The sequence below is a fragment of the Apium graveolens genome, chromosome 9, assembly GCF_009905375.1.
Source record: "Apium graveolens cultivar Ventura chromosome 9, ASM990537v1, whole genome shotgun sequence".
In the NCBI taxonomy this organism is placed as follows: domain Eukaryota; kingdom Viridiplantae; phylum Streptophyta; class Magnoliopsida; order Apiales; family Apiaceae; genus Apium; species Apium graveolens.
Genome location: NC_133655.1, coordinates 136,683,413 through 136,697,702, shown reverse-complemented (window position 1 = coordinate 136,697,702; position 14,290 = coordinate 136,683,413). Strand labels below are relative to the sequence as shown.

General features: G+C 31.6%; 2 protein-coding genes across 3 annotated transcripts; both read right to left on the bottom strand.

Moving 5' to 3' along the window:
• Positions 1 to 6,153: 6,153 nt before the first annotated feature.
• Positions 6,154 to 9,608, bottom strand: LOC141682968 (uncharacterized). 2 transcript variants are annotated; one of them, XM_074487656.1, is made up of 6 exons: positions 9,374 to 9,608; positions 7,871 to 7,958; positions 7,316 to 7,782; positions 7,071 to 7,228; positions 6,518 to 6,812; positions 6,154 to 6,432 (listed from the first exon to the last, which is right to left on the bottom strand). In XM_074487656.1, exons 3-6 carry the CDS (start codon positions 7,376 to 7,378, stop codon positions 6,304 to 6,306), a joined length of 645 nt encoding a protein of 214 aa, XP_074343757.1. In that variant the 5' UTR covers positions 7,379 to 7,782; positions 7,871 to 7,958; positions 9,374 to 9,608; the 3' UTR covers positions 6,154 to 6,303. The 2 variants fall into 2 exon arrangements, with proteins under 2 accessions (XP_074343757.1, XP_074343756.1); XM_074487655.1 differs by lacking the exon at positions 9,374 to 9,608 and having other exon boundaries at positions 7,871 to 7,980.
• On the bottom strand, positions 7,870 to 9,860 carry LOC141685607 (uncharacterized). Its single transcript, XM_074490702.1, has 3 exons — positions 9,720 to 9,860; positions 9,374 to 9,647; positions 7,870 to 7,958 (listed from the first exon to the last, which is right to left on the bottom strand). The coding sequence occupies exons 1-3, from the start codon at positions 9,858 to 9,860 to the stop codon at positions 7,870 to 7,872; spliced, it is 504 nt and encodes a 167-aa protein (XP_074346803.1).
• Positions 9,861 to 14,290: the final 4,430 nt, after the last annotated feature.

Sequence of the window (14,290 nt, the reverse complement as noted above, 5' to 3'; positions counted from 1 at the left end):
CGTCTGGTGGAGGCTCAGGCTCTGGAGGTGATGGAGGTCATGGAGGATCTAAGGGAAAGTCTGTAGAGGATTCCTCAACTAAGGGGGAGAAGAAAGGGAGAAGTGAAAAGGGAAAAGAAAAAGATTCATCTGCTGGAGGCACAGGGAAGCCTGATGATATCTACTATAGTGGAGAACAGGATGACTTTGATATTTGTGACGTTCCCACTGAATCAGTCTTGGGAGATAAAGATGGTTTCTTTGAAGCTGAGGAGGAAAGTGATTTTGGAGAATGGGAAGAGGAAGCTCCAGTGGATCCTCTGTTTGAGAAAGAGTTTCAGCAGTAGCAGTCAGAGTTGAAAAGAAAAGAAGGTGAACTCAAAAATATATCCCAGATCATTGACATGAGGAAAGACATCCAAAGAACAGAAACTCTTCAAAAGCAACGTCTTCATGACATTAAGGCTCAAGAAAGGAGAAGAGATGTCAGACTGAAGATTGGTGAAAAATGGGATGAAGCTAGGAGAGTACTTGATATGCCTCAGCTGAGCACAAACAATGATAGGCAGTTTCTACATCTTCTGGACAAGCTGGAGATCTCTAATCCAAACAATGACATGTACATGAATGCTATGAAGACTGGTCTCAAGGATCACAGCTGCCTTTGATAGATCCCTAAATGAGATGAGCATATTTGTATATTGTCAGAGCGAAGGATCTTGCAGGTAGTTAATCTAAAGTGGCCCAATTTTCTAATTTTGATTAGTTTTGAATTATGTCTGAAGGTATTGTCGCTTATTTCTCTAATGAGCCAGCTGCAAAATTGTATAAGTAAAAAGTACTGAGTGCCAAGATGCAAATAACTGGATTATAAGTCGTTGACTGAGTTTACAATATACAAAGCTATTTGAGCTATATAAGCCACTAACAACAGTAAAAATGCGTGATACATGCAAGTTAGTTGGATATGCATTTCTAAGAACAGAAGGCCAAGTTACCTTGCAGGCTGGTGATCTCTAGTGGCCCTATGTTTAAACACCTAAAATGGCGCGATGCAGAGGATATGATAACATGCACCTCAAATGGGCATTGCAATGACTGGTCTATACCAATAACCAGTCAATGTTACAAGCATGTTGACATTATAATTGTGATGTCAGGAAACAGTCTTCCCAGGGTATAATAAACAGTAAAGTGTGCCCGTTTATGAATATAGATTAAAGTAAGGACAATACCATTCAATGGTGCTAGGTCAGTACAATGCTGCAAGATCTGTACTTGTGAGGGAGCTGCGAGCACACTTGCATAAAGTGTAGTGCTGCTAAGTAATGCAGTCCTTGGCTAGTCCGATGCTTTCTACTCAGGATAATAACCTTTCTTCTCATTCTTGCTTGTTTGGCTATTCTTTTTCTCAGCAAAGTAGTGTGAACGCTCCTATTGTGGGGGTCAGCTAGCATATGCCGTTTATGACGAATTTTCAGAATTCTTTCATGTCGGGCAAGTGAAGATACCCAGCACTGGAAACATGTATCCTGCACGTACACAGAACCCAAAGGGCCATAATTGTTGTTAGTCAGGAAGAAAGGCTCCATCAGGTCCACCTATTGCAATTACCGCCTTAAGATGTAGGATTAACCACACAAAATATTTTATGAACAAATGTGTGAGCACTGGAACTTGGAAGAGGAAGAGTCTATCAGCTTACAGTTACTTAAACCATGTAAATGTAAGTTTTTACAACATTTTGAGAAATCCTGCATTGTAAATAACATGTTTAACTCTAATGTTTAATAAAAATCCAAAGAAATTTATAGACATTATTTTATATCTAAATTAGGTCAATGGTCACCTGGATTTATTTCTAAAATTTGTTTTTTACTTGTATGCTAAATAATTCGATGCTAATATAGATACAGGAGACCTGATTCCAAATATTAAAATTTTGTACTTCAAATTTTTAAGTTTAAAATACCATCTCCAACTAATTTAGCATCTTGGTGTAAAACTATGTAACCAAATGACCTAGGTGAAGGGCAATGAAAGGCATATTTCATAGCCTATTTGTTTATTCGAGGATTTAACTCAACTCAAATAAGGATGTAACAAGTAAATAGTAGTCCTATCGTCAGAGAGATCTCTCAGAGTAACATATGTCAAAGGATTAAGTAACATTGTTCTCCTACAGACTTGATGACTTAATTCACTGGAAGCAGCTCAAGAAATTGATCAAGCCTCAGTGATATAAATCAAGATTGTGGATTTAATCAAGTGACAGAGATCTCGTCAGGGTATCAATTAATTACAAGGATTTAGTCTGAAGAAAATCAAGAGTATCAAGGTCAAGGCATGAAGAAACGTCACAGAAGTTAGTCACTCATGAACCAGACAGTACATCGAGTGTCAACATTGAAGTGGTGGAATTGATTCATAATTGACAATGATTTTCAGAAGATTTTCAAAAGAATGGTTGCTGCTCAAGATTAGTATTAATTCTCTATTAATTAATTAAGTCATATAATTTAATTTAGAGAATAAATTAAATATGCAAAGATTAATTTATTGATTAATTGAATTAATTGATTAATTAATTCAGAATTATTATTTGATTAAAATCTGTTTTAATCCAGCAAGACTATCTTTTGTATTAGCAAGACAATTGGTATGACAATCAATAGTCATACCGAAAGTCATGCTAGTGCATTTAGATTGTCTTGCCGAAAGTCCTATCAGTTCAATTGATAGTCCTACCGAAAGTCTTACCAGTTTAAAGGATTGTCATGCTGAGCTAAATGGATTGTCATGCTGAGCTAAATCACAGGATTCAATATAAAGCAGAGCAGCTGTTTTTCAAAGAAGTGCAGAGTATTGAATATCAAATTTAGCTGAACACAGAACAAAAGAAACATGCAGAGAACTTATTGCAAATTCACAGATCATTTATTTCTAGTATTTATTGTTAAATCTAATCCACTAGAAATTATTTTCTTGTTCTTGTGTAACTATCTAGCGGATCGAAATCCCTAGAACTTAATCTCAAATCGCTTTTAGCATTTGATCTTTTTATTGCAAAAATAGAAAAAGTTCATGTCAAATTTATTCTAGATTTGTAATAATTGATTTGAGATTAATCCCTTGTAAACGATACCGTTGTTGTAACACCTTTCAAGTTTAATAATAGTTTTATTTAACTTGAATTTTGTTTCACTTTTTTATTCCGCATTTTATTCGATTAAACGGTATTGTTTGTATTCAACCCCCCTTCTACAAACATATTGAGACCTAACAGGCAACAATATTTATTTTTAAAGTGAATTTGTTAGTTAGTTATATTCAAAAATATTATGCTATATGTATTTTTAAATTATTTAATATCTATGGAAATTTAACATGTTAAAATAAATTAAAATATTAATTATATACAAGTAAAAATAAAATATATTTTTTAATGGAAAAATATTGAATGTATAATTATATAATTATAATAAGACACTTATATTTTGTTACAACACATATACTTATATGTATAACAAAATTTTATATTTAAAGTATATTACATTTTATTATATTTGATTAAATTAAATTTCTCAGTATTTATATAAATATGTAATGTTTATTAAAATAATTAATAAAATTGATTAATAAAAAAATTATATTTTGACACTTAATATTACATAAAGTTAAATTAATAAAATCAAGTAGGTCACTGACTGCGTCCAAATATATCAAGTGAGTCACTGATTACGAAAATAACTCAAATAATTCACTCACTTGAAATTTTGTATAAAAAATATCACTATATCGTTAGTCAAAATTCTTAAAAGTATTATATATTGAGTTTCGCAGATTTTTAATAATTGATATTTTATCCAAATGAAAGATTTCGAGGTCTAGTATTTTAGATAATATTTTTAGATTTTTAAAAAATTATTTACTATTTATTTTTATTTAAATCAAATAAAATAATCAAAAAATTAAAAATATATAGTTGATAAAATTTTAAAAATCTAACAAAATTATTTAAAATAGTAGAACTCGGAACCTTTCATTTGGATGTAATATCATTCATAAAAAATGTGCGAAACTCAACAAATAATACTTTTAAGAATTTCGACCAACGATAGAGTGATATTTTTGATATAAATCTTCAAATGAGTGACTCATTTGAGTCAGTTTTGTAATCAGTGACTCGCTTGATACATTTGGACGTATTCAGTGACCTACTTGATAATTAACTCAATTAATAAATATGAAATAAAAAATTTAACACATATATAATATTAAGTATAAATATAATATGAATATATGTTTGTATTTATGGTTGGAGATGCTCTATGACAAAGGGCAACAAAGATTTATTATCCACCAATATTTTAAATAATGTGATTCCAATAATGGAGTTTACTAACATCTTAAATAATTTGATTCTAATATATAGGGAGCCTCCATTCAAATATCTTATTGTTTTCAACTTTAAAATTTACATTTTATTGTACATAATCTGAATCTAACAATAGGAGCCTTGATTCAAATTTATTTATGTTTTAGTGTTTAAAATAGTCTACTGCCAATAACCAATGGTATATTTTTTTTGGTGCATTATTTGGGGGGTTTTAGTTTGCGGTTGTATTTTTGTACATGCCTATTTTTATCAAAGAAATGCAGCAACTTTGTGTCTTAAAAAGTAATCCATACTTTAATGGTATCCAAGTAAACAACCAAGAAGCATAAAAATGTAACTATATACTGAGAGATATGATATGAGGCTAATAATGAAGCAATTCATTACTCTCATTCTGATTTGTAAAGTTTCCCGGAACAGCAGTTTAGTAATCTCATTCTGATTTGTGCCTCAAACTGAAGGCTGAAAATTGTTTGGAGAGTCAAAATTTGACAATAAAAATCATCTTCGGAAATTGCAGGTTTAGAAAAATAAGAAGGACGAAATGGTAAATTGTCTAAAAAATCACAAGCACCTTTCACAACACAAAAACTCATAAAACCACCAAGTCTATATCTATCTGATGTAACTTCCCGGGTGTCCCTGAATATTTGAGCTGCAAGAATGTTGAATCTATACAAAGGTGTGAAAAATCTCAACCTGATATTATAATTCCACAAACTCAGGTAAGGATAAGAACATTTCCAGCTGAGTGGGGAAAAGAGGCACAACATTTGCAAAGATATATAACCCTCTAAAAAATAATCACACGGGTTAAAGTTCAAAACATACAAGCCCGTATTCATCCTCCAAAAGCATATCTACTTAACATAAAGGCTTCACCATATACTTGTAATGGGAACCTAATATAATACAGTTTAGTCCATTTTAAATATAAGAAAAGCTAAATAAATTACGGCCCTACTTAAATATGGTAAATAACCAATATCTGTACTCCATCACCAACCTACTTTTCTTCGGATGACAATTTAAGTTCTAGCTCGCTAACTGACATTCATTAATATTATCACTCGCATTTTCATACTACAAATCATAATCACAACCAACACAAATCTTCAAGTAATTCAAAGAACCCAAAATTATATTATTTAAATTAAGTTAACTTTATATCTAAGGAAACATTACAACAAACACATAGCCTGCACGAATTGTAAAATCATAGTAACGTACTTAAACACAAGAAATTACCTTTTATTATGGACTTTTATCAAACATATGAGTTAAACTTGAGCCCCGCATATATGATAAGAAGATTACTATTTAAGTAAACCATTGAAGTGCAAGTTAATGGTAACCGGACACTCGCAGATGCACCCTAGCTCTGCATCGGCGGATAAGAGAGAATAGGAATGCAGAACAATAAAATAGCGAGGTGAAAATAATTATTTTTATTAGCAACCATTTTCTACTGCATTATGCATTAATAAGAAATAGGCACACGGCTATGCCACTAAGGTGCCCCCCAAATTGATTTGGGCTCTTAGAATTCATTTCACCCTAAGTGCTATGAACTTGGTATACACCCTAAATAAAGTATTATGTTCTAAATGCATTTTATTTCTGAAAGTTTAACCTGAATAAATGTTAAGGAAAGTTTATATCCATGTAGGGCTTGTTTCAAATGTGAAAATATTCAAGTAAAAATGGGCAACACAATATCCAGGGAAGTGTCAAGCTTGATTTCAATTCAAATTAAGAAATAATGAGCAAACCAATTTTGTTCTATTGCCTGTGTCTGTGGATTATAAAAAGTTCATACCACTACAAGGCAAAATTTAACATCTGTGAGCAACCATTTATTCGAAAAGCTAAAGCAATACTTATTTTAATGTTATGCTGATGCAGCAAGTATATTGGGGATTGGCCTAAAAGGCACCATTATTGCCTCCGGGTGCAGCTTCAACAGCTTTCACAACAGGGGATAGCTTCCTCTTCCGGTCATTGCCGCCTCCCGGAACAGATCCAGCTGAAGAGCCCACAATATCAGGTGTAGCCTGCAGCAGAGGACAATAAGAAACACATTGTTTGTATTATATAGCAGGGTGGTTTAAGGCAGAATGTAAGCACATGATGGCCTACCTGTGCTTTAGCATTCTTTTCATAAGCAATCTCTAGCTCATCTACTGGGACGAAAATTGTTGATACACCATAGTCCTGCAGCCCTTCAACCAAATTATACTTGTTCAATTTCAACTTGTAGACAAATTCCCTACCCACAAGGGCTTGCAGCTCTGGGGGCACAGAAGTATCTCGTGCAGGCATTTTATTAATCAGTTTGTTGGCTGAGGTGTCAAGCAAACGCTCAACAGTAGAATTGAGCAGAACAACAGTTGTAGTCCCGGTGCGATCTTCCACCTGTAGATTAATGCAAAACCTGAAAGGAAAAGCAAATTCAATTCTGACAATTCTTAGCATGTGCATAAATTATGTACCAAGATAACTGTGTGCAACTAACATTTGCTCGCAAATAGAAATGAAAACTCTAACCTAGAAAATCCCTCACAAACCATGGTCCACTATAAACCATAATACCCACTTTATATGCTCAGCCTATACTTTATATGCGATAACCAAAACAAAACTCTAAAATTTGAATCTAGCCGACTGACTAATAACACACATTTCAACCTACATGGCTAGAGGGAGGGTAACTGGCTTCTTGCAAGAATTGCACACAAAAATCCCATCCCGAAGAGTGCACCTCTTCACACACGACTTACACGATATATAGTACCATCCAAAGCGATTATTTATGGCAGTTATGTTTGCCTTCAAGGTCACAACATTAACCTGCCACATGTTAAGGACAAAAATGTTTGAGAAGATATGAAGTAATTTTTAAATTTTGCGGGATCTCACCAGGGGGCTGGAATAAACCTTCAGTTCACCATCACATGTAGCCCTAACCAGTGATTCCACGGTCATCCTATTAACAAACATCGCTTCTTCGGGAGGTAGCCTGGCAGAAGCAGAACCTTCTATAGCCACCACATTCGGCAGCAAGGCTGAGAACCTCTCCCTTATAGAAGAGACATGTTCCACATCTGGGTTAGCATAAATTTTGCTAGCGCTAGTTGTAGCAAAAGTCAGAGCACCTACATGACATAGTTGGTAATTATAGTTACTGCAGAACTATCTAAAAATGTCATATAAAATATAAAAAGAAATATTATTTACGACTTGAAGATTTTTTTTACTACGAAGGAGCATAGCACTAACGTTGAAAGGTCTTTATTATAACAGGTGAGTCAACAATAACGTAGGGTGCGCTTTCTCCAATATATAGTGTGGGGTCAAACATCTCGCCCAGTTTCCCCCACAAAGTGACCGTGCTAGTGACAGAGCTAATGTAATAGTAAGGAGTTAAACATGGAAGCATGAATATATTGTCAAATAACCAAACCAAAATTTCAGTCAATAATTCCCACTTACTAATCTGTAAAAATTTTAATATCCCTTTTTTTGTAGCCAGCCCCGACAACCTCAACTTTGCCATAACCACAAAAGCAGCCCACAATATCTGCAATAAGAAAAAGGTTTCAATGTCATTCAAAGTTTGGGTAAAACAAAAAATGTTTTATAAATGATATCAACCATCAAGTGGTTGAACAATTAGCTATTTTGAAGCTTAAATGACACCAGCACAACCATTTATAAATATTAGAAGGAAAATTAACATATACGAACTTAGGCTTATATCAAATAAAAAAGTATAATCACCATATAGGGGTAACCCCCAAAAACGAAAAAGCATATGTAAACTATATATGAACAGAAAAACAGAAAAGTATTACAAATTAAACCTATAACAACACTTGACCAAACACCCTAAAATGAAGAAGCATATATAAATAAATTAACATATACGAACAAAAATAGGAGAATAGGAGTATAAATTAGATCAACAACAATAATTGATAATCAAGAAAGGATGGGATATTAAATATACAAAACATCTGCAGTTATTTGTATATCATGGAATAAGGCTAAAATAAGCAAACAGTGGTTCATCAACTTCAATTTCACTGTATATATGAAACATAACCAACTTAAATTGAACCACACCAAGTAACATTTATATAAGTGGCTTGTAAGATTGCAAGCCTAAATACCAGGCTATATAATTTGATCTTATATAGCATGCCTTAAGATTAAGTACCAACAAATTAATATATTAATAATAAGCAAAAGGTTTCAACTTCGCCATAACCACAGAAGCAGCCCGCAATATCTGCAATAAGAAAAAGGTTTCAATTCCATTCAAAGTTTGGGTAATTGATGCCCGTGAAAACTAAGAAATGGCTAGCTAAAACAAAAAAGGTTTTACAAATGATATTAGCCATCAAGTGGCTGAACAATTAGCTATTTTGAAGCTTAAATGACACCAGCACAACCATTTATAAATATTAGAAGGAAAGGTCTATTATACCCCACATAATCAAGAAAGGATGGGATATATATTAAATATACAAAACCTCTGCAATTATTTATATATCAGGGAATAAGGCTAAAATAAGCAAATAGTAGTTCATCAACTTCAATTTCAGTGTATATATGAAACATAACCAACTTAAATTGAACCACACCAAGTAACATTTATATAAGTGGCTTGTAAGATTGCAAGCCTAAATACCAGGCAAAATAATTTGATCGTATATAGCATGCCTTAAGATTAAGTACCAACAAAGCACAATATTAATAATAAACAAAAGGTTTTAATTCCATTACAGTTAAATCGAACCACACCAAGTAATATCTATATAATTTTATATTGTTCTTATACTACTCAGGTCTGAGAGGAGTTATTCTAGTATTTATGTCAGTAACCACTCTTTTATCTCAAACCATGATAGCACAAAACTAATTGATTTTTCAGCAAATCTAACTTCAATCCAGAGTTAAAACAAAAATGGAAGCTTATTCCAAGAGATTTACCCGAGAGAGTGGTCACGTCGTCAGCGCGTTCTTGAAGCTTGGGTAAATCAACAAACTGAAAGCCGAACCTGGGGATGCTAACAACACCCTCGTCTAGCTGGACAATCTCGGTTGTTGGCAGGAAAAGCAGCTTTTGATTGCTAGCCAGGGGCCTGTATTGCAAGGTATTCACCGCAATCTTGACATTTCTGAGGCTGTAGACCAGGCCCTCGCTCACACGGTGCTTGAACCGAGATACCAAATGCTTACGGATAGCAGCATGCATAAGATTCTCCTATAATCAAAAAGGAAGCTGATGTAACCAATAAAAGATCAAAAGCATGAGGCTAGTGAAAGAAATTAACACCTTTTCATCGACCAATATCATATCCACGCTAAGCAAACTGTTATCCTTTGTGTTAACAGCATCCCATAGCCTGCAAACACGAACTCTAATCAACCAGTCCTCCGCATCACCCTCAATGTTGGAAAGGTAAGAAAACTCCATAACTACATCAGTTGAGAGCATAGCTAACGTTACCATAAAGATTATCAATTACAAGGATGAAATGAAATTAACCATTAACCATATAAAATAAAGTATAAAGTAGCCGAGCACAAAATTAGGCTTATAACAAATGACAAAGTATAATCACCATACTCCATAACTACATCAGTTCAGAGCATAGCTAATGTTACCACAAAGATTATCAATTACAAGGATGTTAACCATTAACCATACAAAATAAAGTATAAAGTAGTCGAGCGCAAAATTAGGCTTGTAACAAATGATAAAGTATAATCACCATACAGGGCAAATGCAGGCAAATGAAGAGTTGTAACCGGCGATAGCTTTTAATTCCGAGAGGCAGGAAGGTGTATGTATTATTAATCATCAATTAATCATCAATTAATGGATTAATGGATCAATTAATCAATTAATCAATTATCAATGAATAATCAATAATCGAAGCATGAAAGATTAATTTGATGATGATAGAAAAAAGCAGAAAATGGGAGAGAGCGGAATATGAAAATAGGAGTTTTTAGAAGTGACACGTCACACACCTGTGACCCTCCTTTATGTAGATATATAGATCTTTACTTTCTTTTATTATCTTTACTTCTGTGATTTATTTAGCTTTCATATATACACACGACTATACGACAAATTTACAAAATATAGTCCATGTTATATTCAATCAGCGACAAGTTATATTCTCTTGGTAAGTAAGAGATATTTTCAATAGTACTCTTTAACTCAACTAGAATGTTAAAACAGTGTTATGTAATTTTACAAAATTATAGAGCCAATTGTGTTAAGAAAAGAAATATTTTAATGCTATAATGTTTAAATTACGAGGTGTTACTGTAACGCGGCGCTGAGTAATATTAAAGTATATTTTTGAATTAGTTTTTTCCGTTAGCAAAATAATTTTAATGCACTAATGTTTTTATTTTGCAAATTGTATACATCAAGTGTAACATAGTGGTTGTCAATTAACAGATTTTAAAATAAAATTTGTTAAGTATTTACACTTTTTTTAATTTTTCAAAGTTTAAACTGCGAGGTGTCGCCGTAAAGTGACACCAAGTAATATTTAACTAATTTTTATATTAAAGTTATATATATATATATTAATTGTATTAGAGGAGTAGTTGACAAAAAATAAGTGTGAGTTCATATGTTAAATGTGTTAACACTGCATAAAATTTATCAACATTTGTAACCTAAAAACCTGCGTAAACATTATTTATCAACTGAACAAATGAACTTTACAAGATAAACTGAAAACAAGATATTAACACCTCTTTCAATTGAATTAATTGTATATATTACTAAAAAAATATTTAGGTAAAATTAGACGAATTAAAATATTATAAATCAATTAAAGTTTTTTGAGCGCGTGTAACGCGGACAAAAATCTCTAATTTCACGAAAACATTAAACGAAAATATGAGCAGCAAGCGAAAACAAACAAAGCGTTCCTGGAATTTAAAATAATACTGCCTCTTTTTTTACATGACGCTTTGACTTTTACACATACTTTAATTTGTTTTGACTGGGCAGTTAGATATATTATTTGTAAAAAAAATTGTAAATAAAAATTGAAAATATATATTCTAATTTATAAAAAGAAAAAATTAAAAATGAAATTTCTAACTATCCCATTAAAACATATTGAAATGTGCGAAAAAGTCAAAGCGTCATATTAAAAATAGAGAAAATATTCTAATAAATTTTGGTTGTAAATAAGATTGAAAATATTATGTTTTTTTCTCTTGGTGTACCGACAAACTCCTATTGTTACTCCAGTAGATGAAATTTAAAACTGCAACTGGTTAAAGAAGAAAAAGTAGAGTTGTTCGCGAACAATTTCGAGCTGGGCTCGTTAAGGACCCGGTTCGTTAAGGGCTCGAGCTCGAACTCCAACTCGAACACAAGTTTGTTAAGAAAACGAACTCGAGCCGAGCTTTTGGCTCGGCTCGAAAAAAAATTTAAAAAATATATTTTAATTTTTATATATTGGATTATTATGAATATTATTCAGATTTTTTTATAAATATTTCTCAATTACTGAACCGTATGAATGTCGAGATATATATTTCAGTAATATGAAAAAAGTTTCAGATAAAAATAAATTTATTTAATTTGATATTTTAATAATTAACAAGTAATTTGACTACTACTTGTAATTAGTATTTATTCCCAAATTAGTGTTTCAATTTTTTTAAAACTATTTATGAATGATCCAACCGTACGAATGTCAAGACCTATATATTTTAATGATATGACAAAATTTTCATAAAAAATAAATTCATTTGGTTTGTTATTTAACAGTCAACCAGTAGTTTGACAAGCACTTCTTACTAGTGTTTAGTTCTATATTGATGTTTTTATATCTTTAAAAATATTTATGAATGATCCAACCATACGGATGTCAAGTTCTATACATTTTAGTGATATAATAAAACTTTTAGAAAAAAATAAATGTATTTGGTTTGCTATTTTAATTTCCAACCTAGTTTGACCAGTACTTCTTACTAGTGTTTAGTCCAACATTGATGTTTTGATTTTTTTTTAAAATATTTATGAATGATCCAACAGTATAGATTTCAAGATCTATATATTTTAGTGATATAATAAAACTTTTAGAAAAAATAAATGTATTTGTGTTACTAATTTGACGGTCAACCTAGTTTGACCAATACTTCTTATTAATATTTAGTCCCACATTGATGTTTCAATTTCTTAAAAAATATTTATGAATGATCCAACTGTACGGATGTCAAGTTCTATATATTTTAGTGATAAAATAAAACTTTTAGAAAAAAATAAATATATTTAGTTTGCTATTTTAACTGTCAACCAGAAGTTTGACCAATACTTCTTAGTAGTATTTAGTCTCATATTGATGTTTCGATTTTTTTTAAATATTTATGAATGATTCAACCGTATGAATGTTTAGATCTATATATTTTAGTGATACACAAGATTTTTATCAAAAAATAAATTAATTTGATTTGTTATTTAACTGTAACCATTGACAAATACTTCTTACTAGTGTTTAGCCTCATATTGATGTCTCAATTTTTTTTAAAATAATTATGAATGATCCAACTGCATGGATGTTAAGATCTATATATTTTAGTGATATGACAATTTTTTTAGAAAAAATAATTTATTTTGTTTGTTATTTTGACAATCAACCAACGGTTTGAACAGTACTTGTAACGAGTGTTTAGTCTCATATTAATGTTTCAATTTTTTAAAAATATTTATGAATGATCCAACTGTACGGATGTTAAAATCTATATATTTTAGTGAAATAACAAAAAAAATTAAAATCCAACCGTATGCAGGTCTCTAAGGATATTTAGTCTGCCAGCCCGACTTCACTGGGTTGGGTCTCGAAATTGGCCTCCTCTTCATAGAATTTATGCATTCTTCCAAGGACAACGATGACGAAATGGATGAAATGTCAGAAGAATTTCCATTATTTCATTTCAAAAATTCCCAAACTTTAACTGTCTTTTCTTTCTCTTGTCGCTTCTTCAAATACAAACTAAAATTGTTAGCTAAAATATGTGAAAGGCATATGTCATAGCCTATTTATTTATTCGAGGATTTAACTCAACTCAAATAAGAATGTAATAAGTAAATAGTGGATCTACCGTCAAAGAGATCTCACAAAGTAACATTTGTCAAAGAATTTAGAAACAAGGTTCATCTACAGACTTGAGGAATTAATTCACTGGAAGAAGCTCAAGAAATTGATCAAGCCTCAGTGATACAAATCAAGATTGTAGATTTAATCAAGTGACAGAGATCTCGTCAGAGTATCAGAGAATTACAATGATTTAATCTGAAGAAAATTAATTATCAAAGTCAAGACATGAAGAAACGTCACAGAAGTTAGTCACTCATGAACCAGACAGTACATCGAGTGTCAACATTGAAGTGGTGGAATTGATTCATAATTTTCAGTGATTTTCAGAAGATTTGTAGAAGAATAGTTGCTGCTCAAGATTTGTATTAATTCTCTATTAATTAATTAAGTCATATAATTTAATTAAGAAAATAAATTATATCTGCAAAGATTAATTTATTGATTAATTGAATTAATTGGTTAATTAATTCTGAATTAATATTATGCATTTTTCAGAAATGATTTTGAATTAATATTCAAAATTAAATCAGCAAGATAAATATTTGAACTGGTATGACAATTGGATTGTCATACCGAAAGTTTTTCCAAGCCATTTTCAATAGTCTCACCGAAAGTTACACTGGGAGGAGGATTGTCTTGCTAGTTCATTCTGATAGTCTTGCTAGTTCATTCTGATAGTCTTGCTAGTTCATTCTGATAGTCTTGCTAGTTCATTTGATTGTCATACCGAAAGTCTTGCTGAGCTAACAGGATTGTCTTGCCAGTT

What these genes read in the sequence shown, in the direction of transcription:
- LOC141682968 (XM_074487656.1), bottom strand. Translation starts at nt 7,378, where the DNA reads ATGTTTGTTAATAGGATGACCGTGGAATCACTGGTTAGGGCTACATGT. An exon ending in CATGTGATGGTGAACTGAAG is followed by an intron (nt 7,229 to 7,315) that starts GTTTATTCCAGC and finishes AACATGTGGCAG; the next exon opens with GTTAATGTTGTGACCTTGAA. An exon ending in AAAAGAATGCTAAAGCACAG is followed by an intron (nt 6,433 to 6,517) that starts GTAGGCCATCAT and finishes CCTCTGCTGCAG; the next exon opens with GCTACACCTGATATTGTGGG.
- LOC141685607 (XM_074490702.1), bottom strand. Translation starts at nt 9,860, where the DNA reads ATGGAGTTTTCTTACCTTTCCAACATTGAGGGTGATGCGGAGGACTGG. An exon ending in TGATATTGGTCGATGAAAAG is followed by an intron (nt 9,648 to 9,719) that starts GTGTTAATTTCT and finishes TTTTGATTATAG; the next exon opens with GAGAATCTTATGCATGCTGC. An exon ending in CGACGTGACCACTCTCTCGG is followed by an intron (nt 7,959 to 9,373) that starts GTAAATCTCTTG and finishes TTCTTATTGCAG; the next exon opens with ATATTGTGGGCTGCTTTTGT.